The sequence below is a fragment of the Podarcis muralis genome, chromosome 8, assembly GCF_964188315.1.
Source record: "Podarcis muralis chromosome 8, rPodMur119.hap1.1, whole genome shotgun sequence".
In the NCBI taxonomy this organism is placed as follows: Eukaryota; Metazoa; Chordata; class Lepidosauria; order Squamata; family Lacertidae; genus Podarcis; species Podarcis muralis.
Window position 1 is genome coordinate 40,842,123 of NC_135662.1, and position 25,538 is coordinate 40,867,660.

The window sequence follows — 25,538 nt, forward strand, 5'->3', positions numbered from 1 at the left end:
TGACAGAGGCCAAACAGAGTTAGCTGTTGTTTTTAAATATTAGATTTTGACAAGGTACTTCATTGAAATAGAGTTTTTAATAGAACATTGCAAACTATGGCTTTCTGTTTGTCTTCTTGTGTCTTGTCAGATATAAATGCTGTGGATTTGCAGGCATTTCCAGCCATTGTGGTGGAGAAAGTCATAAAAGCTCTAAAACTGAATTCTGAAGAAGCCAGGTTGAAATTTCCCAGGCTGTTGCAAATTGTAGAAAAGTACCCAACAGAGACTTTGGGCCTCATGGCACAAGAGGTGAGCCTTCCCTTCCCTGTGGGCAAACAAAAATATAAGGTTGGTTTTGATATGACATAAAATTATTCAGGGTAGTAAAAATAAGAAGGGATTGCAAAGAGCTTTGAAAGGATCTCTCCAAACTGGGTGAGTGGGCAATAAAATGGTGCAAATGCATTTCAGCGTAAGGAAGTGTAAAACTGCTTTAGCAGCTGAACACAAGATCCCCCTTTTTAATTCCCAGTTTAGTTAAGAATTCTTGTTTATTTCTGTGTTAACGTTCTTAGAAACGTGCTGTAATGTGCTTTGCAAAGTCAACACTTGATGCAAATTTGATATCATCCATGCACATTACCATACGAAAGTTACAATAGGGTAAATGCTGCATTTTATTCTGTTGGCTCAGCTGAGATGGGTAGAAGAAATGGGTATTGTTTGCTTTTCGCCACCTTCACATACATTACATGTTTTTTAAATAGATTTCCTCAGTACCCTGTTGGCAGTTCATTGGCTGGATCAGCCAGTTGATGGCGATGCTTGACAAGGAGGAAGCAATTGCCGTACAACATGCAGTGGAAGAAATTGCCAACAGCTACCCGCAGGCCTTAGTGTATCCTTTCATGATCAGCAGTGAGAGCTTTTCTTTCCAGGAAACTGTCGTGGGCCATAGGAATAAGGAGTTTGTAGCAAGGTGAGGATGTTGAGCGATACATTTTTGGAAGCAAATAATCTTTATTGCTGGTAACAAGAAATTATACATTCCAAAAAGCACATATACCAGTCTCAAGTTTACAGCATAGTACATTTTAAATTGAAGCGTTGGAGGTAGGCATTGTATCTTAAGAAATATAGGCGTTTCCCTTTTCTGCACTTCCTTAGCTGTTAAAGAGTCCCAATTTTGTAACATACTTCTCAGCAAAGTTAAAAGTAACAGCTGTTTTTCTTTTCCTCCTCTTCTGTTGAGTGGTGTCCAATGCTTGCCTTCTACTGAGAGAAAGGCTCTGCCTGTGGAATGGTAGAGGGAGGCAATTTTCAGCGATGCTTCTTTTCCCCTGCAGTCCCCCACTCCCTCCAATATGTTCTGGAGAATCCCTCTACCCTCTGGAGCAAATTTTGAGAGGGATAGGCAGCAAGGCAGAGCAGGAATTGCTATAAATTGCTTCCTGCCCCTAGTCCACCAGTTGGTGTGTTTTCTGTCAGTAGAAGGAAAGCCTTGGATACCACTTGGTCACTTAATGTGAAGCTTACTTCTGGTTCTTCTGCAGGAGGCATCCAGCCCCACCTACCGTATTTTTCGGCCCATAGGGCGCACCTAGTTTTTTTTTAGGGGGGAAATAAAGGGGGAAAATTTATTTTCCCCCCAGGTGCGGGGCTGGGGCGGGGGAAGCCCGAGCTTCCCCCGACCCCAGCCCACAGAACAGGCAGCTCTCCACAAGCCGTGGGAGAGCTGTGCGAAGCCTGGGGTGCACTGAGCTCAGCGCGCCCCCAGGCTTCGGGGTGCAGGCAGCTCTCCACAAGCCGTGGGAGGGCTGCCGTGGGAGGCTCTGCGCTTTGGAGGTTTAGCATTGCTATCGCTGAAGCCAAGGAGCCTGCATTCACCCCATAGGACACACACACATTTCCCCTTCATTTTTGGAGGGGAAAAAGTGCGTCCTATAGGGCGAAAAATACAGTAATTTGCTAAGGGAGCTGTTCTAAGTTATTGCAGGAATCTATCTATAAATTAGATTCATGGGACGTGGGTGGCGCTGTGGGTAAAAGCCTCAGCGCCTAGGGCTTGCCAATCGAAAGGTCGGCGGTTCGAATCCCCGCGGCGGGGTGCGCTCCCGTTGTTCGGTCCCAGCGTCTGCCAACCTAGCAGTTCAAAAGCACCCCCGGGTGCAAGTAGATAAATAGGGACCGCTTCCTAGCGGGAAGGTAAACGGCGTTTCCGTGTGCGGCTCTGGCTCGCCAGATGCAGCTTGTCATGCTGGCCACGTGACCCGGAAGTGAGATGGGCGCACAACCCTAGAGTCTGTCAAGACTGGCCCGTACGGGCAGGGGTACCTTTACCTTTACCTTTACTATAAATTAGATTCACATGTTTTGTTTCATGCTTGCTCATGTTTTGTTTCATGCTTGCTTTTGCTTCTCTTCTGCTTAGCGGCACGATGGAAATTGGGAGGAACCTTGCCTAGCCAGTACAAGTCTGGATCACATATCCTCACTGCCTAGGCGGGGGTGGGGGGGTGGGGGACATTTAACCCATTTTTACCTAAATTATCAGGAGGGATGTGGGTGGTGCTGTGGTCTAAACCACTGAGCCTAGGGCTTGCCGATCAGAAGGTCGGCAGTTTGAATCCCTGTGACGGGGTGAGCTCCTGTTGTTCAGTCCCAGTTCCTGCCCACCTAGCAGTTCGAAAGCACGTCAAAGTGCAAGTAGATAAATAGGTACCGCTCCAGCGGGAAGGTAAATGGCGTTTCCGTGCGCTGCTCTGGTTTCTCCAGAAGTGGCATAGTCATACTGGCCACATGACCCAGAAAAACTGTCTGCAGACAAACATTGGCTCCCTCAGCCAGTAAAGCGAGATGAGCGCCGCAACCCCAGAGTCATTCATGACTGGAGGGGTCCTTTTTACCTAAATACCTCAAGCACACTCACCATTAAGTGATAAATAATTCTGTTTGAGTATTGCAGTTTAAGAAAGCTTTGGTGTTTTATGGAGGAATTGAGCTATATTATCTATTCACAAAGCAGAAGAGAATGCTTCTGCGATTATATTTCCTCTTCCCTTTGTTGATGATTTATTCTTTATAGGTTGAAGAACAAATTGGACAGAGGAGGAGTGGTGCAAGGTTTTGTCCATGCCCTCGAGCAGCTGTCCAACCCTGCAATGCTCTTCAAGGTACAATAACTGAATTCTTCATACTCTGAGGGGATGTGTGATGTTTAAATGCATGCATGTGCTTTTTGAGTGTTGAGGGCACACCTGAATAATTATCGAAGCAGCCCGCTTTCCATTAGTAGCTGCTATGTTTTAACTTTTGTCCTTTGGTTGGATGCGAGACGTGGTAAAGTGGTGTTATTCTGGATTCACAGGATTGGACTGAAGATGTTAGAAATGAGCTGGGGAAAACTAAGAAGAGTAAAAATAACATCCAGGAGTTGTATGATGGAATGATCCAGAATCTGGGAAATTTACAGGCTCCAGGTCTTGGGCTGTACAGAAAGAAGTTCATTCAGGCATGTATTAATTATAGCACCTTTGGTTGAATGTTTACATGTATAGCAGGAAAGTTAAAATATAACATGGAAAACCTGAATTAAATAATTGGATTTTATTATGGCCCCAAACATGCCTTGCACATCTGTATAGGCTTCAGAAATGGATGTTGTAGTTAAGTGTATTATTTACCACCACAGTCCTTGACCCTTTGTGTCATGGAACATTAAAACAGTTCTAAAGGAGTGCAATCTGTGGTTCGTAAGATCAGGAATATGATTTCCAGTTCTAGCCCAAGTATAGCCACTGGTACTTTTGTTCTACTACAGAGATGTAACTGGTACTACTGAGTGGAGAGTTGTCGTCCTTCATCTGCATTCACAACTTCTGTAGGTTTTCTGGGTTTATCCATAGGAACAGCTGAGGCATATGTAAGTCAATGCTGACCAGAGCTTAGTAAGAATTGTGGTTCTACCAATTTGAGATACTAGTAGTTGGCTGCTACATTATAGGCATTGCATAGGAGTATGTCAAACACCTGCCTGTGATAGGGTGCAAGAGAAATTTAATAAGTTCTGGCATTTCACCAAGTAGTATTTCCTCCTCATTCAGCTATATCAAGTGATGAACTAGTTTAAGTACTTGGGCTGTTAACAAGAGTGAAAAATTATCGTGTGATTAAATTTCTGCTTCAGAAATTTGGGAAGGAATTTGACAAACACTTTGGAAAAGGAGGTTGCAAGCTGCTAAATATGACAGACAGGGACTTCAACAGTATTGTGGAGCCTCTTTTATTAAAGATGAGAGACTGTCAGAAAGAACCTGGAAATCTGAAGGAGTGCACAACTTGGATGAGTGACTTCAAACCAGAATTCTTGAGGACTGAGCTGGAAGTTCCTGGTAAGCTATGGTTTCAGTTGGTAACCGGGAGAATATTCTTCCATTGCTAAATGAAATAATGGTTATTAAATTTCATTTTCGTTTAATACGCTGCATAGTTAAGACCTACAGAGTGACTGACTGACTATCTATTCTTACAAGTAGATAAACTTTTATTCTTTGGCAGATACTTTCTGACCATTATGACTTCTTCTAAGCAACTTGTGCAGGACGTAACTTTTATTTTGCAGTTCCCTCCAAATGTATTACCAAAATCTAGTAGCTCATGTTAAAATAAATATATACCAATTTCAATGAATGATTGTGGTTGGAATTTATTTTAAAACCTGCAGTGGACCTAAGAGCCACAAAGTTACAGTGCCTTGCTGGTGACGTGTCTGAAGCACAGAATATGTGGGCTCCTGTGCGAGACACTTTTGCTCCTTATTTGCCACTGTTCAGGACCAAGTGCCACCATGTATCAAGGTGGCACTTGGTCCTTAGCAGCCACAGTCTTTTCTAAAAGAAGGGAAACTGAGCTGGGGGTTGTTCCCTGAAACCAGTCTCCTCTGAGTCTGACATGGTTAGCAGGGCTGATAACCAGCAACTTATTCTGAAGGCAGTTTTGCTGTCATGATCAGGATTGTTAGAATAATGTTGGGAGCACACCCAGCACAAACAAGATCATGAGAAGAGTCTCTTAGCCACAGGAATTTTCTGCCAGTATAATGTTTCTACCTTACTCAGCAATTGTGGATAGGGTAGAGGGCATGCTGACCAGGACAGGAGGTCAAGGGACAGATTTTTGCTTTTTTTAATCCTTCTCTCAGTTGGGACCAGTGGGGGAAAATTAACCATGCCTAGCACAGCCCAGGGCCTCTTAAAGGGGCCTTGCACCCAAGACTTCCTGTAACCTGGCTCCAGAATGCCCCATTCTGCAGGATACAGATGTCAAAAACACCACCAGCAGTAGCTTTACACCCATGGAACTCTCTGCAGCTGATTCCCCCCCCCCCAGTGGTAAAGGGGCACTTTCTCTGCATGCAAATCCCACCCCCTCCATCCCCTTGATCAGTAGGCTAGGAATGCACTGTTAATCACATAAATGTTTTGAAAGCTCAATTAAAGCATTACATTTTATTTATTCAGGTCAATATGTTGGTAAAGGAAAACCATTGCCAGAATATCACGCACAAATTTCTGGATTTGATGAGAGGGTATGTTACTATATTAATGTGCATATGTTTTCATGTGTCTATAGAAAGGTAAAGGTACACTTACCGATATATTAATAAGTGTACATTGTGCATATAAACAGATATCACCCACATCTGATGAAATTTTATATCTATAGTAACTTTTTTCCGCATTCTCACACTGCAGAGAAATGCAGATGGACTTTCTTCTATAACGTAATTTGTATATTGCAAAGTTTTCTCACCCTTTCTTGAGTGAAAACCTTTCTCCACCCCATTTTGTCCAAGATAAAAGTTATGGAGTCCATCCGGAAACCAAAGCGTATAATTATCAGAGGTAGCGATGAGCGGGAATATCCCTTTCTTGTGAAGGGAGGAGAGGATCTCCGGCAAGACCAGCGCATTGAGCAGCTTTTTGATGTTATGAACACCATCCTTTCAAGAGATGCTGCCTGCAGCCAAAGAAACATGAAATTAAAAACTTACCAAGTTATACCAATGACTACCAGGTAGGCGCTTCCTGACCTCCTTCACATATAGTATATGTGCTCCAGTCTTTGTTGCATGAATTAGGAGGAGGAATGTCTTTACAGCAGGCCCACCATATAAGGAAAACCTTGGAACATCTTTTGTAGGGTTGCTTAACACCAGTAATTACAAACTGGCAATTTTTCAGCAACACTTTGCTGTGTTGCTTGTTTAACTGCAAGGTTTACTGTGTCTTCACGTGAACTCATAATTTTAAATGTGTGAGATATCCTGAAGAGCAGGCTGTGCATCTTTGCACTACCCAACCATCTTCCTTGACCATTTCCTATGCATGGCTTGTCTGAGCCTATAGAACATGGGGAAGATTTATCTATAGAGAAACAGTAGCAACCAGGTAAATCCATGCATCAGAGCAAGAAAGGAAGAAGCAGCATTAGATGCCTATCATAATGTTTAGCTGGTGCTTTATACCCCCTTATAAATGGATACATATAATTTGCTTGAGTGAAGCAGGGTTTTTTTTCAAACTTTACCTCTTACTTACCTTCTTAATTCTTGTGTGAATGACATTTTAATACACTTTAAGTAGTGAAGCTAAAAAGAAAAGAAAACAGTGTCCACTAGTTTGCATCCTCTACATTTTTTACCCCTTTATTAAATAATAATTTTCTGTGTTTGTTGTTACCTTGGCTATATTTTCTTTCAGACTGGGGCTGATTGAGTGGCTTGAGAATACCTGCACTTTAAAGGAGTTCCTTCTGAAGAACATGTCTGAACAGGAAAAAAACGATTATAACAGGTAATGAAGGTGTATAAATCTGTTTCTTGGATGTTAATGGCATTCTTTGGAGATAGGTGAAGAATTGTGACAATAATATCCATAGGAACAATTGGCATTAATCATCAGAAGTCAAAGTACTTCCTATCTTAGATTAATAATTGGCAGCTATTTGTTTAACGGGTGACACTTCACCTCTGACCTACATTTTCTGTCTGCTTCTTTAAACAAAGAGCATGTATCACCCGTGGCTTCTTCATCATTTTCTTATCAATAGATTGCTTTTTACAAGCAAAGGATTTTTTTAAATGTTAGTTTGAATTAGGAAGTGAACTTCAGTCAGAATGGAGGGTAGTATAAATGCATGTTCAGCATTTAAATCAATGGAAATGGGTTAGAATTCCTGCGATGGAGAATAAGGAGAACCTGGAGAGCCACAACTCTTAACTTGCCATTGTGACCACAGACCATATCCAAAGCCTGTTCTGATCTTAGGACTAACTTGTACTCACATGAGCAAACCCTATGATGTTGAAAGCAAACCAGTAAGTGTAGTGACAGGCAGTGACTTCAGAGGGGGAATTGTGGCTGTTTCATTCTTCCTCTGTCCTTCTGTTGCTACGCTGCTCCAGAACTAAACCATGGTTTGGCTTAACATGATGTGTGCACCCAGGCTTGTGGTTTGTCTTCTCCAAACAAATCATGAGCTGTCAAATCAAGGACAAGCTTTGGTTTTTACAGATCATGGTTTGTTGAGAGTGAGACAAACCACAGCTTAGCTCTGGATAGTGCAGTAGCAGTAAGAATGTGGGAAGAGGAAAGTTTAGCTTTGTGTGAACACTAGATTCTAGAAATCTGTTTTTGCTGCATCTTTGTTCCTGCTGTTTTTAAGCATTTCTCAATGTCCAGTCCACGGCATGAGTCATTTGACAACTCTTTCAGCAGTGGATTTCAATTTGTTATGTAGTTCCAGCATCTCCACTATAAAGTGTCCTAAAAATTGATTTTTGCATTTTATCAGCACTACCTTCTGCTTTTCAGTTTGCACAGAAAGATGCTAAATATATTCTAGCATTTTCCCCCTAACAAGTCACAAAACAGTTAACTGTGTAATAGTTTCTGTTTTCCAAATGGGCACTTAGCAATTTCTGGGCTTTTTAAAACAGTGTGAAAAGCTTGATTCAGTACAGCACTAAGAATAATGGATCATTAATTTAAAAAGAGTGGGTGGGTGGTTTTCAACTCAGTTTTACTCAGAGTAGACATACAGTGGTACCTTGGTTTAAGAACAGCTTAGTTTATAAACAACTTGGATTAAGAACACTGCAAACCCGGAAGTAGGTATTTTGGTTTGCGAACTTTGCCTTGGAAGCAGAACATGTTTCGCTTCCTGTTGAGTGTGTTCCATTTGTAAAATTGAGTCCCCTGCTGGTATGGGAAAGCAGTTTAAGAATGCTTTGGTTTAAGAATGGACTTCCGGAACAGATTAAGTTCATAAACCAAGGTACCACTGTGTTGAAATTCATGAGCATGGTTAAGTTAGTTCCATTATATTCCAGTGGGTCTGCTCTGAGTACGTGAGTTAAATACCATTCAGTATTCAAAGAGAATACTAATAAACATAACATTCATGTAGAAAGTACTAATATTCAGAAACTATTTCTTAGCTAGTGAAGCAAATTATAAGTTATTCTTTACAAGTTTACACTTTTAAGGAGGTAGTTGTGGAATGAATTGAATTAACAATGCTTTATTGTGCCTCATTTGGACTGTTTTTCACTGAGGAAGAACTTGCCATTGTGTTCAATGCTGAAGAATCGGTTCATAAAGCTGTAGCAGCTGTATGTTACTTGGTAGAAGACAGAAGGAAATGACAAAGCTTGCTTAATGTGGTCACGAATGTGTTCTGCAAGTCAGGAACTTGTGTAATACTAGTGTGCCTATTGAAATAGAAATTTGCTATAAACAAACATTTAGGACAAAATATAGTAGACTCAGTGCTTCCTAGGAGCTCATTCTTCAATGATGCTTGGAAAACAGCATCTCCCTAAGTGCACTCTCAGAAATGGTTTGATTCATTAATTGCTCTTTAACAGCACAGTACCCCAATGCTTGGTGTTCCTTTCAGGTAATATAGAAGTAAATTACTTGCTTTCCCCCCTTTTTATTCAGCTACAAGGGTCCTCGTGCTGATTATACTGACTGGCTGTCCAAGATGGCAGAGAAGAATACAAGCCCTGTTGCACGCTACACATACATGTACAAGTGAGTCTTAGAAATAATTGTTACCCATTTATCTCTGTGGCTTGTGATATCAACCATGCTATCCTTCAGCAGCTGTCCAAGTCAGGGGTGGGTGGCACCACTTCCACCAGTTCTATGATCATGTGAGGCCCTTCTTCATGTGCCTCCTCCATGAGAGGTCTGGAGGGTGGCAACACTAGAGCAAGCCTTTTCTGCAGTGGCTCCCTGCTTGTGGAATGCTCTCCCCAGGGAGGCTTACCTGACACCTTTGTTACATATCTTTAGCTGCCAGGCAAAAACATTCCTCTTCTCCCAGGCCCTTTGGCCAACTAAACAATCCATGGCCTTTTAAACTGTGTGTGGGCAGATTATTTTGTTTTCGTTTGTCACAAAGGTTTGTATTTTTGTGCTTTTATATTGTAACCCCACCCTATGTTCCTTGGTTAAGGGTGGTATAGAAATTCAAATGATGATGATCATTAAGTTTCTTCCCTTACTAATGTGGCAGAGATTTTCTGGTTGTGCTGCTGGCTACTGGCTCATGTCCACAGAAAAAATGGGAGTTAGAAACCCACTTCTTCCTTTTTTTAAAAAAAAATTAATCTACAGTGATTGCATGCACATATTGGTGCCCCTTCCCAATTCCTGCATTGGCTTGAAGAAGCCGATTCTTACAGAAAACATTTCTCAGGGCACCAACGATAAAGGGCAATATCAAATGGTGCTGTCCTGCTTGCATAACATATCTGCTTGCACAAACAGGAAGTTCCTTTCTGCAGTCTCCCTCCACCCAGTCTACTCTAGAGGTTGTGGAACCCACCAATGCAGGTGGACATGGAGCTCTGCCAGGTCTGTTGCTACCATGCCTTGCCCACCATCTCTGCTTGGGAATATAAGAGAGCATATTGCCAGTCCAAAATGTTCAATTCAACCTAAGGGTGTGTGGGTGGGTGGGTGAAACCAGTTGTCTCTGCTTGATTCCCATTTTCTAATTATATGGTTATAATTGTCATTGCTTTGCTCACTTCTAGGAGAGCTGATCGTATAGAAACAGTGATGTCTTTCCATCGCCGAGAGAACCGTGTTCCTGAAGACCTGTTAAGGTGTGTTCTTGTGTAATATGGGTTTCAAAATAGTACCGAGGATTAATGTTGCTGAATGAAGGGTTGCTTCCAGTAATCCTCATATGGCCGCCTCATTTTTCCACATGCAGGCTGCTGGCCCGCAGTTCCTATTAAAAACAAAACAAAACAAAACAAAACAAAACAAAACAAAACACCAACCCTCTCTTTGGGCCCTTCAAACTTCAGCCTGTGCCACACTGATAATCATCTAGCCCCTTCTCCAGTTTCCGATTATTAGCATGTGGGTGGAACAATGAGGAAGATGGGCATCTCTTTGTTCTGAATTCATAATGTTTCCCCTTCTTAGAAACAGCCGAAGCCAATCTTAATATGTATAAATATATTGCTTTTCTTAAGGAGGGCCTTTGTTAAGATGAGTACAACACCGGAGGCCTTGCTATCTCTGCGATCCCATTTCGCCAGCTCCCATGCATTGATGTGCATCAGCCACTGGATTCTTGGGATTGGAGACAGACACTTATCCAACTTCATGATCAGCATGGAGACAGGTGGCATGGTGGGAATAGACTTTGGACATGCGTTCGGGTCTGCCACACAGGTATTCTCCTTTTCAAACTGTTTTTTTTTTTTAATATTAAATTGAATGGAATGCTAATAGGTCAGGGGGATTGTAAAGATTCAGAATCGCTCTTGCTTCCTCTTTGGGATATTTATTTATTTTGCTTGTTAGTCAGGTGGAGCAGGATGTTGCATGATACTGCCTGTCCCCCCGCCCCACTTTTTGAACCTTGCACACTACTTAATGACACTTTCTGGTTTTCTTCAAAGTCTTTATTAGGCGTTACAGATATAGACCATCTTAAAACATCTCCATGCAAAATTTTAAAAATATATACAAAGAAGCAGCCACAGAAGATATATAGTAATAGAACTTTTTGAGTGTCTTCCTGTTAAATCATGCCATTCACCGCTCTAAGAGATACTATTGACAGAAACTCAGCCACCCTCGCACCTCCGGGTTAATATCAGACAGGTAGAATCTGATACTTTCATTGTGCCATAATGTATTTTCCCTCTTTTTGGATAGTTTAAGTACCGTAGCTGGTTGTACAGTGGACAGTAGAAAATAATATGTTCTACATCCGCAATGTCTATCATTTCGAGGGATGTTTAAATATCTGCCCTTAAGGCTGAGGGGAAAACATTAAGTTGGGCTAACATAAATGCACTGTGTTGGGTTGGAATTACTGTATTTTTCGCTCCATAGGACGCACTTTTCCCCTCTTAAAAACTAAGGGGGAAAGTCTGTGCGTCCTATGGAGCGAATGCAGGGGGGAGGCAGGCAGGAAAAGCCCCCAAGAGCCGCACACAAGCTTCGTGTGGCTCTTGCGGGCTTTTCCCCAGGAGGGAAAGCTCGGGCTTCCCCTGCCCCCAGGTCCGGGAGCGGAGGCAAGGCTGCCTGAACCCCCCCAGAGCGCAGCGGCAGTTCGCGCTGCGCTCCACGGGTTTCAGGCAGCTACCCGCAAGCCTTCGGAGAGCAGCGGGAGTTCTCGCTGTGCTCAGAAGGCTCGCGGATAGCCGCCTGAAGCCTGGAGCGGGGTCGGTGCACACCGATCCCTCTTGCTCTCCAGGCTTCACTTTGCTGGAGAGGCGCTGCACAGTTTTCCCTCTCTGCGCAGCACCACTTCAGCGAAGCGGGAGGAGAAATGGAAGGGGCTCTGTTTCTCCTGCCGCTTCGCTGAAGGGGTGCTGAGCAGAGAGGGGGAGAATTTTTTTCCCTGTTCTCCCCCTCCTATGGTCGGGTGCGTCCTATAGAGCGAAAAATACGGTACTAGTTTTGAGATACACCGTATTTTTTGCTCTATAGGGCGCACCTAGTTTTCAGAGGGGGAAATCAAGGAAAGAAATATGATCCCTTCTCCCAGACCTTCTCCTTGTTATTGTGGGAGGTGGGGGAATTCCCCCACCTCCCGCAAAAGCACACAGGAGCCGCACACGACTCCTGCAGGCTTTTCGACCAGGAGGGAGAAGGGACTAACGCGGCCAGTCGGTCCCTTCTCTCTCCTTGGGGAAAAGCCCCCAAGAGCGGCACGTTCTTTAAAGGCTGCGCGGCTCCTGCGGGCTTTTCTACGAGGTGGGTGAATTCCCCCACCTTGTAGAAACGCCCGCAGAAGCCACACACCCTTTAAAGAGCGCACGGCTCCTGCGAGCTCTTTGACCCAGCTTGTGGCGCTGGCTCTGGGCGGAAGCGCTACTTTCCCCCACCGCCAGCCTCAAAACCAGGTAGGGGAGCAGCGCAAAGGTGTCGCACGCCTTCCCGCATCCCCCCAAGCTTGTGAAGCTGGCGGTGGGGGGAAGCGCTGCTTTTCCCCACCGCCAGCGTCAAAGACCAGACTCTCCTGGCTTCAGCGAAAGCAACGCGAAGCCTCTGGAGCGCAGGCTTCAGAGGCTTAGCATTGCTATCGCTGAAGCCAAGGAGCCTGCATTCGCTCCATAGGATGCACACACATTTCCCCTTAATTTTTGGAGTGGAAAAAGTGCGTCCTATAGAGCGAAAAATACGGTAAGTGATCCTGTTATTGGTTGTATTTAACCCATAGAACTTGGGGGAGCAGATTTTCTTTACAGCTGACTCAATGTTTGTTTTTCATTATCCCTTAATCTAATTTAGATATTATAAATATATAATTCACTAGAATTGTACATTAATTTCAAGTTTGTTGTTCTTAATACAGAATTAATATTGTAACATCTGCCAAATAAAACTCAATATCAAAGGTTACCTCTCCTCAGATATCCCTAACACGAAAGATGTAAAACAAGGTTGTGTTCCTGCCCCTTCCCTCTTTTTTTTTATCAGATCTTCCATAGCACATCCAAAAAACAGAATCACATGCCCCCCAAATTAACCAAAACCCAGTCCCACTTTTACTGTATGCGGATGATGTGACCTTATTATCACTGATGAGGATAGGTTTGAATTGTCCTTTTCTTCTGTATAATATTTTTAAAGTATGCATACTCACCTGGAACATTCAGGGAATAGTCCAGCCATTTTAAGCAGGAGCTTGTTGTCATAGCAGAAGACTGGAAAAATCAAAACATGGTATTCAACTAAGTTTTATTCAAGGAAGACCCACTGAAGTTAATGGCCCTAACTCCCCCCCCCCATGTTGAAGCACGACAATCTTTTTAAAACAAATAAAACCACCTCTATCACTATAATACAGTATTAGTAAAACCAAGGTGGTGAGGATCTGGATCTCCAATTCATGGTGGCTACAGAATGGATCACCTTAAATTGTTGAGTAAAAAGGCAGAAAGGAAAGCAAGATTTACATGGGCCAAAAACAGAGATGGCAAGCTGAAAGCTGCTGTAAGCTCCCTGAAGAAAAGGCAAGATAAACATATGCTGGTTTCATTAAAAGCAATTTCCCGTAAATATTATACTGAATTCTGTCTCTCCATAAATGACCTGTATGAAAGAATTATGAATCCTGGTGTATGAAGAAAAAGAGCAATTGTTAGTGGTTGGAAAATTCATAAATAATACATAAACTTTTTAATTTTTCTTGTATGCAGTTTCTGCCAGTGCCAGAGTTGATGCCTTTCCGTTTGACTCGCCAGTTTATTAATTTGATGTTGCCCATGAAGGAATTGGGTCTTCTTTACAATGTGATGGTGCATTCCTTAAGAGCCTACCGTGCAGATCAAGATTTTCTCATTAATACTATGGATGTGTTTGTGAAGGAGCCTTCCTTAGATTGGAAAGTAGGTTCTTATTTTCATCCCGGTTTGTCTAAACAAAGTGAAGAGGAATGGTTATGTGAATGCTGTAAGGTAGGGGGTAGCCATTGTGTTGACCACCAGACATAGTTGGACTCCCATCATTCTTGGCTACAGGCCATGCTAGCTGGGGCTGATGGGAACTAGAGTCTGGCAACATTGGCTACCTCTGCTGTAAGGAAAAGAGTGACTTGTAAAACATCCTATTTGGTACACAGTGATATAGTTGCAGTTTCCCAATGTTAGGTTGCATTGTTGTGTTTGTGGCAGGGAAGGCTTGCCACAAACAGTGCATATGCCAGGAGGATTGAGATGGGAAAGAGAGGAAAGAAATTATGGGTGGGAATACCATTCATGAGAGAAGGGATTTAGGGAGGGAGGAAAGTGGGGTTAGGAGTTGGATAATGGGGGGAGGAAGAAAGATCTGGCTTAGAAGAGGTAGGGATAGTTTGAGAAGTGAGTTGTTGATCAACAGAGACAGAATTTAACGAAGAATGCCCCACAGTCTATTGCTTGGTAGGTCGGGGGGACAATTACATGCTTAAGTATTAGCCAAAAAGGTTGGGTGAAAACTCACGTTTTTAAACGATTCGTTACACAAAGTACCGTATTTTTCGCTCTATAGGATGCACCCGACCATAGGACGCACCTTGTTTTAGAGGGGGAGAACAAGAAAAAAAACTCCCCCTCTCTGCTCAGAGCCCCTTCCATTTCTCCTGCTGCTTCGCTGAAGGGGCGCTGCGCAGAGAGAGGGAGTTTTTTTTTCTTGTTCTCTAAAACAAGGTGCGTTCACCTGAAGCCTCTGGAGCCCAGCGGGAGTTCCCGCTGCGCTCTGCAGGCTTCGGGTTCCTTTTGCTGAAGCCAGGAGAGTCTTGCTCTCCCGGCTTCAGCAAAAGGAACCTGAAGCCTGTGGAGCACAGCGGGAACTCGCGCTGCGCTCTGAAGGCTTCAGACGGCCATCCCTGAAGCCTGGAGAGCGAGAGGGGTCGGTGTACACTTCTCGCTCTCCAGGCTTCAGCGAAAGCAACGCGAAGCCTCCAGAGTGTGGAGGGAGCGCTCCCTCTGCGCTTCGGAGGCTTCGCGTTGCTATCGCTGAAGCCAAGGAGCCTGAATTCGTTCCATAGGACACACACACGTTTCCCCTTAATTTTTGGAGGGGAAGAAGTGTGTCCTATAGAGTGAAAAATACGGTGGGTTTGTAGCTCATTAGTCTTTTTTAGAAAACTCTTCATTCAAGAGTGTGCAGCCTTCCAATGCCACCTTAGCACTGCTGGAACTCATGAAGTACTCATTCCATACCAGCCTGATAAGTAAGAAATCCAGGCACTCACCCACAGTTCCTTTTGACAGCAGCATCACCTTTACCATAATCTGGAAGAAAGCTAACATGGGAAGGAGCCACCCATAAGGACTACTCCCATACAACCAGGACCTACCATAGCAGCATGGCAAGGGCAAACACTGCAGGGTTCCCACTGTGAACAATCAGAAGGGCTTCAGAAGGGAGGAATTGCCTGACAGTCCTTTGAAGGAGCTTAACTACTATAGTTATCTTTACATCATTACTCTTCCAGTCAGTTATTAGAAAAGTGTGCACTTTCTGTATTGAAAATCTAAGCAATACTAAAGTAACCATAATGCCATTTTCCTATCATTTTTACCATATTCACGCCCCTTCAAATATCTAAATATCAGGCATGTCTGTCATGCCTTGTACTTAATATCATGCCTCATGCTGCGATGTATACTGTGAAGACTGCAGTATTGTTTTTCATGATTGGGTATGTGCCATTTCTTTCCAGAATTTTGAATTGAAGCAGTTGAAAAAAGGAGGCACATGGACTAAGGAAATAAATACAGAGGAGATTAATTGGTACCCCGTTCAAAAAGTAAATTTTGCAAGAAGAAAATTAGCAGGTGCTAATCCAGCAGTGATTACCAGGTATATGTTGCTCTCAAGTGCTTTGAAATGTTCAGCGTGTCGATTTGCTTTCCTAAATGAGGCTGTGTGCAAGCACAGAACTCAAAGTGTGTGACTGAATAGAAACAAAAATGAATAATTGCTGGGGACCTGCAGTAATTATCTAGGTAAAATTGGAAGTTGAGCACCTTGGTGCATTTGCAGAAAGGAAGCTCACATTTTTAAAAATTAAAAATAAAGCATACTTCAAAAGCAGGGTCAGTGCTGCAGCCCCATTGTCTGAAGGCAGGGCTGCCGGAAGCCAGGCTTTCTTGTTTCTTTTTTTAACAAATAAACCAAAAGTTGAACAAGAAATACTGAGTAAGGGAAAAGCTTACCTGTGCCTACAGCTCTTGAGCTAAAGAGAGAAAAATACCGTATTGGCCCGAATATAAGCCACACCTTTAAAATTCAAGGGGGGGGGAAAGACAATTCGTTTCGGAGGTCCGTTCTTAACCTGAAACTGCTCTTAACCTGAGGTTCCACTTTAGTTAATGGGGCCTCCCACTGCCACCGGGTGATTTCTGTTCTCATCCTGGGGCAAAGTTCTTAACCCGAGGTACTACTTCTGGGTTTGTAACCCAAAGTACCACTGTAAAAGCCACTCCCTTAAAATTCCGCAAACACTCACACCCGTTCCATTTTACCATATGTCTGTTTCAGCAGCGACATCATAAAAGCCAATTTTTGTAAGGTCGCGAATTTAAGCCACACTAACTTTTCACGTTTGGAATTTGGGGGAGAAGTGAGGCTTATATTCAGGCCAATACGGTATTACATCTGAATAGGGAAACTTGGGTACACTGCTTGATTTTAATATCAGTGATTTAATATCATTTTTTAAAGTGATGAATTACGGCTGGGCCATGAGAAATCAGCTGCCTACAGGGATTATGTTTCTGTGGCACGAGGAAGTAAAGAATATAACATACGAGCCAGAGAACCAGAGGATGGACTATCAGAAGAAACACAGGTGAAGTGCCTTATAGACCAAGCCAGAGATCCAAATGTCCTTGGCAGAGTTTGGGAAGGATGGGAGCCATGGATGTGAAAAACTGAATCCTTATCAGTGCCTGTCTGCTAAGATTATCAGAATATTTCAGTTTATCTTGGAAGTGAAGACTAATCTAACTGTGTACTAGTAACAAAGAAGATGGTATTTAATGCACACGAGTCGAAGTTGTGACGTAGCAGAAGAATTTCAATGATATATGCTGACAATTTGTTAATGTCATATTGTTTGAGGTATTAAATTATGTTTACAGCTCAGTAATTACACATTTAATTGCTGTTGCTAATGAAGGAAAATAAAAAACAAACACTGCTTCCCCAAAACTTAGGAAAAGCCAAAAGAAAAATTAAAGTTGTGACTTTGCTATAGGCAGAAGAGGAATCACAATCTTACGGTCTCTAGTGATTTGCTATTGATGTAAGTAGGCGACTTGCACAATTATTTGTGTTAATTAGTGCATCTAATTAGTGTGGTTCTATAACAGCTAACCTTAAGCTGACATTTGAGTATGTGATTCCCCAAATAAGCAGCAGTAGTCATGCCAGTAGTCCTTAGGCAATAAAGAACTAGCAACAAATTTGATATCTCATGAAGATGTTTTCTTTCTGTAGCCAAATTGGCTGTAATTCTAATAATGAAGCAGGCAAGCTGAAAGGAGAAAATGACAAAATAGTACCACCGCTATTAAAGGTATTTTTGAATTACAACTTCTGTTGCTCCCTAACTTGGATAGGGGCAAATTTTGCTTTTGGAAGTTCAAGGAATATTTGATACTGAGGCATGTTGGTAAAATATTACTAAACTTATTTTAGAATAAGTCTTCTCTTTACTCTCCCATGACTTCTGTACATTGTGAAGCACAGCTAAAAACCAGTTCTCTCTTATAAGATATACATTTACTTGGTTTTGCACTGAGGTTTTATTCAATAGTTTATTAGCAAAGGAAAAGCAGGGTGAAAACCTTGAAACAAATATTCTGTGATTAGTGCAATATTTTGAATGAATGGGCATTATTTGACAAACCTATTTAAATTACCTTCATTTCAAAAAATGTAATGGTGCAGCTGATACTTCTGTAGCTTCATTTTTTATTTTTAAAACATAAGAATGCGAAAACAGTTTAGAATACATTAATTAGATATGTCCTAAAACCACTTTTAAAAAAGGCTTTCCACTTAGGGAGAAATCTCCACAATAATTGAACTGTTCACCTTTTATATATTTTTTATCAATAAAAGTGTTATGATTGGAGAGTGATGTGAAAGTGTTTTCAGTATATGACTTCAAACAAGTGTGCATGCATGTCTGTGTCATTATGTACATTTCAGAGTCTGAGCAAGACACCCTTTTGGAGTAGAAGATGGGATCAGCACATCTGTCTGATTTAACCTTTATGGTTTTATTGTACTATACCGGGGCATCCAACTCCCAAGAGACTGCGATCTACTCACAGAATAAAAAACTGGCAGTGACCTACCCCTTTTTAAAATAAATGCATTATTGCAAATACAATTTGATAACACACGGGTATGTGATAAGGTGCAACCACTCAGATATCTGCCTCAGATATCCTTTTGTTCATTCCCTCATCTTACAGAGCACTTTACCCTCCAAGCTTACAGGTCAAAGTTCCAAGTTTATAATTTAACCAAGTCCTTAATTGATTGTCATGTATGCATAGCAGCGTTTTCAATCAGGCAGTCTGGGGGAAATGACATAGCCAGCAATAATTAAGATTTCAAAGGTGGTGGAAGATCTGGTTGTCAAAAGGTTTAAATGTCCAAGGCTACAGTTTAGTTCCCCCACCTTTGCCTCCCCTGCTCAGTATTACTAGGTTGCTCCCAGTTCCAGCCCCCCCCCCCAGCACTGCCTATCATGCTATATACACATTTCAAACTCATTCTCTTGAGTGCTAGTGGTTATGCAGCCAAAACAGCACCATCCACACACAAGGGCCAAATCTGCAAGGTTAGGGGAAATCTAGCAGGTTGCGACTCAAGGCCCCGCCCCTGCTTTATGGTGAAACAAGAGACATGGACACAAGTATTTTAGGTTAATGGGCTAAAAAAGGCCTCTGCAGGAAGTCACACAAGGGTTAACAACCTGTAGGGGGAGCTTGCTGGTGCAAATAAACTGGAAACTTTATCCTAGGAGTCACCCCACCACCTGGGCATCGGACAGGAACCACACAGCCAGATTTCTTTAATGGAATACCCTTCAAGGGGAGGGGTAGGTGATGGCCACAACCTCCCCTCCAACACACAACACACTTTCCAATGCCTAACCGCCTAACCTAACGAGGTAGGCGAAAAACCAAGTGGCTGGAGCCAATCTGCCAAGTGGAAAAAAATCCTACCGGGCCCCTTCAACAGGTGACGAATTGAGGTCCATAGCAAGGTCAGGTGTTGAATGCATGGCATTAGAGGGAGGGCGGTCGGGAGATCCGTGCATGTAGGATCCAAACAGGCAGAACTCGGTGCTCAGGATAGCTTTAAGTGTGGCAAAACCACACACCCCAGCCAGCCGGATTGGATGGCTGAGGGGATGACGCGGGCCCAGGACTCCCTGTGATGCAAGGGGCCCAACCACGCCCCCTGCAAAGCGAGTCCCGCTCGCAACCCCTCCCCTCACGGAAGAGGAGAGGCTTTCCCATGTCACCAGTCATAAATTACTCAGATTCCAGGGACTGTGAGGATCCTCGTCTCATCACAAGTCATGTGTTGCAGCCCAAAGAACTCGTGGCCAAGTTTCCAATGAAATGTTAGTCACTAGAACCATGGCTCAAGCTACCTTAATGGGCCCTTTCTGTCAATGTTTCTGCCTCCATGGCCAAGCAATGGTTTTGACTATTTGCAAACTCTCCTCAAAAAGGGAACAGTGAAAGTATGTCCACACAAGGCAGCATATTTCATAGCAATGTTCTGGAGCATAAAAGACCCACTGCAAATTGGCAGTTTATTCTGTTAGAATTTAATCCATTTTAATTATTATTGTCTTGCATTGTTACTTCATACAGCTGCTCAGTTCTTTGAAGACAGCAAAAAATAACATTTGCTGCATGTCAAGCCAGTATCAATCACACTCCTTTCTAACAGGACAATGCATTTTCCAGGCAGAGCAAATGATTAAAGTTTAACTACCTACCTAGCTAAACATTCTCTGCTGCTAACATACACTCCACTATTTCATCCATACTGCTATGCAAAGTGACAAACCTTTGGGGCCTTTCCAGTGAGGATACTGACTCTTTAGTGCTCACAATGACAGTCAGACCAAAGCTTTGGTGTTAAGTGGCTGCAGCAACATTAGCAGAAGCACAGTTCCAATAACAACCAAAATGAAACTAATACTCATGAGATAGTAGATGGATGGGGTGGGGGAACCTTTTCATGACCAGCAATGGATATGTTACTCTTACATACTGATTAATAGGCCCTTCACAATCCTAAGCCAGTGAGCCATGAGAGTTGTATCAAGCTGATGATCAGTTTGATGTTTCCAAACTCAGCCCTACCCTGTCTTTCCTCTGCACTCCCCCCAAACTGTGGCTATGGTAGCTACTGTAGCACTTGCGGATTTCTGAGCTGGCAAGGGAATTTTCAACTACACAAGCCTACCCCACCCCCAACATCAAGGGAGTAGAAGCCACACCAGAAATAAAAGGCAAAACCTATAAACCAGGGCTCTTCAGAGACAACCTAATGGTCACAACACCAGACTCCATAAACAGCCACCTTAACCAAAGAACTCAACACATTCGCAATGTTGTCGGGCCTACAGGTGAACTTTACAAAATTTGATGCCATGTGTTTCAACACCATGACCCCTCATATCCAAAAAGAATTCACTGACACCACACACAAAAAACACAACCTTGCTGCACCAAATCCAAATAGTTAGTTAAGGTTCTTAGTTATTTGTACCCCTAACTGTACCTCTACAACTACAACTCCATATGGGGGGAAATTAAAGACTTGGAGAAATGGAATAAAGCCAACTTCACCCTCTCAGAATGCCCATGATCAAATTTTATAACGCAACCAAAAGTAACCTACCTATTCCAAACTCTCCCAATGTGAATTTCCCCAACCCAACTCCGTAAATGGCAGAAAAAGCTACATTCATTGATCTCACACAACAAGCCATGAATAACACCCAAATACCTGCATCTCCTCTCCTCAGCAGGAGGATGAATTCTCAACATAGAACTGTATTACATCACCAACCAAGTGTGCCACACAATCCCATACAACCTAGTAGATGAAACAAAACAATAGGTGCATATGGAGATGGATACAATTCCCACAGTGTACCCATTCCTCCCACAAATTAAGGAGAATCCCCACAACACTAAACAGGTTCACACAGGAAAGAAAAAGTAGGAAAACTACCCCATCCCCATGAACCCCCCTGGCTCACCACCCAATATTCTACCACACAGCCCAAAGCTTCCAAATAAAAACATGGCACACCAAAGGTCTACACTGCATAACAAGACATCTACAAAATGACAAACCAACACAGGAAATATTAAACAAACTAGGAGACTATTGTAGTCTCATGCTGAGCAACAATGAGCAGAGCTAAGGGGAGTGGGAGGCCAGCCAACCAGAAGAGTCTCTGAGGTGTACTTGCCTGGAGGCAGAGTTGGTAGCCAAAGTCAGGTCCAGTCCTAGGGTCAGGCAAACAGCAATCCATGTGGTCAAGCGGTCCAGTGGCTTAGGAAATTGGTCAAGGGTCAACAGAAGCAGGAAGCAACAAGGTAGGGTCAGAAACTACAAGCATAGTTACCAGCACCTGACTGGTGCTGGAAGCTCTGCTTAAGAAGGCTGAAACCAGCTGGTTCTCATCAGCTTTCTCCTCTGAGTCCTTGATGGCTGATCAGTTGCAGGTGGAGTCACTCCCCCTTCGGGCTGCTGTTCAGCAGGCAAAGCTGACTCCTGGCCCATGACAGAGACACTCAAATATCCTGGCTGACTCACAACCAACTACACACCTGCTTAAATAATCCAGTAATAAAAGCAGCAGCCCCTAGGTCTGACTGCCTTTGAAAAACTCCTCCTAATAACTGAGGAACACAGCAGGGGGATGGTATTCACAATATACAAAATAGTAGTCCATGACCCCTCACAATAAAGACCAATGAGAGAATGAGATAGGATATGAAATAAGCCCTACCCAATGGTCTAAACCAGTGGTTTTCAACCAGTGTGCCGTGGCACTCTCAGGTGCCTTGAATGATGGTCAGGCCTCTTAGAAAAGCTAAGCAACATATTGAAATTAACACTGGGACAAATAAAAGAGGATGCCTTCACCCTGGTGTGGCTTCCCTTCAAGACAACAACCTAAACTCCCCAACAGCAAATGAATTGATATGGCTAACCCAGGCATCCCCAACCTTCGGCCCTCCAGATGTTTTGGACTACAATTCCCATAATCCCTGACCACTGGTCCTGTTAGCTAGGGATCATGGTAGCTGTAGGCCAAAACATCTGGAGGTCCGTAGGTTGGGGATGCCTGGGCTAACCTGACCCAACGACCCACCCCCCATGCACGCAACCAAAACTTGCAACAATCAATGAAATGCAGCCAACCAGGCCCTGGGATCTCCTTTATCTCACACCAACAAAAACAAATAAATGGATAAACTAACTAACCACATGACGCTGACACAAATCTCCACACATAAACCATCATTACCCCACTTATTTCTCTTACGTCTCACTCCTACCCACCTCCCCTGCACTTCACAAAGATAGCAGTGGCTTACAGCAAATGTAACTGACCTGTAGAAAGGACTTTATGAACTGAAAACAGAGACATATGTACCTTTGTTATCCATTAAAATCTCTCAATAATTTTTTTTTTAAAAAACCCTATACAAGCACCTTACCTTACAGCAGCCTTCTGCACATGTGGCAGAAAGCATCCAATCCAGAAACCTATTTCCTATACATAGTTCAGCCTCTGCTGGATAAGGGCCAATGAATTTTGTTTTTTCTCTGCAGATTTCACTGGTTGTGCTGCCCTAGTCCCACTATTATTAGCATGTTATAATTTTTTTTTTAAAAAAAACAGAACAAATATATAAATGTAGTTTTCTGATGTAACTGAAAGCCTAGGAGGAACATGGAACGCTGCCTTATACCAAGTCAGACTGTTCATCCATGGTGCCCAGTATGGGCTAGACAGTACTGCCTAGCAGCCATTCCCAGCCCAGACTGGAGATGCCAGGGATTGAACCTATAACCTTTTGAATGCAAAGCATGTGCTCTTATCTACAACCCTTTGCTGACCCAGTGAATGAGAACCTATCTACATTTTAAACTCACATTTCGTGAATGACATTGACATGGTACAGTATTAAGAAAACTGGGACTTGTACCTTAGTGAGGGTGCTGAGACACATCTGCCGGAAAGTCCCAACCTGTCTCATAAAACTGCAATTCTCAGTATCCCTCAAGGAGAGGGAATAACTGATTGGACAGATTTCAGCAAAATACCAAGCACCTTCTACGTCACATTGGCAGTTGAATGATCATCTCACCTGAATGCCACCAAATTATTTCCCTATGGATCATACCCTTAAGCAGAAGGAGAAGTGGAGAACCTGTGAGGTTTTTCTAGGAGCTAAACAGGAGGCTGAGCACTGTGGATGCCCAAGTGCAAGATGCCAAACCAAGGATTTTATTCATCAGTGGTTACCTGCTAGGTAGGTGCCTGGATTTTTTTAATCCTTGCCCTTAACTGAGACATTTTACCAGTTGCCACTAGGCTCACTTTTTGTTGTTGTTGTTTACCCATATTCATAAATAAATTGTTAGTTGCACTGTTAGTATACTAGGTTGTCATTAAGTGTCCCAAGGCAAGCTGTGAGACTTGCAGTGCAACTTTATAGAGTTTTGTTGCTGAACATTTTCATTTGTTTGCAATAGCTGTCAACTTGCTCTAAAAAAAACATACCACGCAAAAGCTTGCATTTTTTAATAAACCAACTGTGCTAAGCTCAATATGCTTTGTTGTTGTGATTCTCTAAATTATTTGTGGTACTTTACCTGAAAAATACCTCCTACTTAAACTTCAGTCTGTGCTATTTCTGGCCTTAAATGTTTCCTCCTTGGAGGAATAATTGTGGAAAAGCTTACTAAATGTTTTTATAGATATTCCTCCCTTTCTGATGTTCATTTTCAGCATTAAATTTATGATTTCTTTGTCCTCTACTTCATGCATGCCTATTTCTAATGGTCATATGGAAACAGAATCACCTGTTGTTACTCTGCAGTTTGCACATACTTTTATCATCCAGAATATTACTACTGTACAGTATTATTGCGATATTCAGCCACAAGGGGGCAATGCTTTGACGGTTATACTAAGGAGATAAATCAGCGGGTATTTTCTGTGGCAAGTAAACATAAAAGCAGCTACAGAGGGGGAAACTGGCATGGCAAAGCAAAAGAGAAATATCACTTTGTGTCCAATTACTTTGTGTTTTTAAAAAATGGAACAGTTTTACGTCAATGGCTGACGAGGAGGCCAGTCCATATTTTGGGCATTTTTTCTAGCAATGAGATGGGAGCAAAATGTCACTCAAGTCTATAGCAAGGGAAGTTAACTTTTAAAAAATCCCGATGGACTCAGATATCCAGCTTCAAGGGCAACGTTGGTAAACGCAAGATAAGCTGACTTTCGGGATCTTTTCAAGGCACCTCCTGCTACTCTAATCAGCGTACCCCCGACCCTTCTGACGTTATTATAAATGTGCCTCTAGCCTGCCTTGCTAAACTAACATCCAAAGCCTGGGTTCAAATGTCACTTCTGGGTTCAACTAGCCTTCAGCGAGTCGCAACGATCTACGACGATTCCAGGAACGGAGGCAAAGTCAGGCGAAGTCGCCAACGGGAATAGCTGCAACCACATGTGGCTGCCAGAAGCAAAACCCCAGGGCTCCCCTTCTCTCAAACGCTGCCCTCGGTTCTCTTGACGTCTCACTGACATCAGTAGCTGCGCTGCCTAACCCAACAGCCAAGAGGGGAGGCGAGCGGTTGTTAGGAACAGATCCATTCCTTCAAATCCGGACGCAAGCACAGAAAAGAAAACAAAAGGGGGGGCACCCCAGGAAATAAGCCAGGAAGGCTCCTGCGCCATCCCAACCCTACCCCCCCCCCGCTGCACATTATTGGAAATCCCACCACGGCTCCCAGCGGAAAGTGCTGCCCCGTGCAACTTGGGGTGCGGGGGTTTAAGCTTCGTGCGCCCCAGGTGTCCCTGCTCCAACTGCCCTAGTTACACCTGGCAGGACGGCGTGTCGCCCCACTTCTTCCTGCGTGGAGGGCTTGAGGAATTTGACCTGGGGAGGGAATCCGCTTCAAAGCCCCTGGGCCGGAGAGACGACACTGTCGCTGCTCGCGACTCCCCAGACGCGGCAGGACACCAACTCGAGTGGGTTCGGGCCTTTCCTCCCTCCAGGGGGCGCCCTCGATGTACGGCAGTGGGGGGGGAGTGGGCGGGAGGAGGAAACGGCAGTCCCCGGTCGCTGCCCTCCGGATCAAAGGTGGCAAGGCGGGGGGGGGGGGGGAGAAGGAGAGCACATCCCGCCCAGACCAATCCCTGACGGCTGCGGCGGCTGCCGCTCC

At 43.5% G+C, this 25,538-nt stretch overlaps 1 protein-coding gene and 1 long non-coding RNA gene across 5 annotated transcripts in view; one reads left to right on the forward strand and one right to left on the reverse strand.

Annotated features, from left to right (window-relative positions):
* The window catches only part of PRKDC (protein kinase, DNA-activated, catalytic subunit), an 85,632-nt gene extending 67,479 nt beyond the window's left edge, over positions 1-18,153 (forward strand). The window contains exons 73-86 of the mRNA XM_028737018.2: positions 131-291; positions 750-961; positions 3,068-3,155; positions 3,350-3,493; positions 4,169-4,373; positions 5,502-5,569; positions 5,837-6,057; positions 6,744-6,836; positions 8,988-9,080; positions 10,091-10,162; positions 10,541-10,742; positions 13,727-13,915; positions 15,733-15,872; positions 16,737-18,153. Coding sequence (XP_028592851.2) covers positions 131-291; positions 750-961; positions 3,068-3,155; positions 3,350-3,493; positions 4,169-4,373; positions 5,502-5,569; positions 5,837-6,057; positions 6,744-6,836; positions 8,988-9,080; positions 10,091-10,162; positions 10,541-10,742; positions 13,727-13,915; positions 15,733-15,872; positions 16,737-16,941 — 2,093 coding nt within the window. The 3' untranslated portion in view covers positions 16,942-18,153. The remainder of the gene's footprint in view (positions 1-130; positions 292-749; positions 962-3,067; positions 3,156-3,349; positions 3,494-4,168; positions 4,374-5,501; positions 5,570-5,836; positions 6,058-6,743; positions 6,837-8,987; positions 9,081-10,090; positions 10,163-10,540; positions 10,743-13,726; positions 13,916-15,732; positions 15,873-16,736) is intronic.
* LOC114600635 (uncharacterized) lies at positions 176-13,727 on the reverse strand. 4 transcript variants are annotated; one of them, XR_003707610.2, is made up of 4 exons: positions 13,171-13,727; positions 6,582-6,631; positions 5,794-6,000; positions 3,574-4,419 (listed from the first exon to the last, which is right to left on the reverse strand). It is a non-coding gene; the product is annotated as an uncharacterized LOC114600635 (long non-coding RNA). The 4 variants fall into 4 exon arrangements; XR_003707611.2 differs by lacking the exon at positions 13,171-13,727 and adding an exon at positions 6,723-6,851; XR_013393938.1 differs by lacking the exons at positions 3,574-4,419; positions 13,171-13,727 and adding an exon at positions 176-307 and having other exon boundaries at positions 6,582-6,715.
* Positions 18,154-25,538: the final 7,385 nt, after the last annotated feature.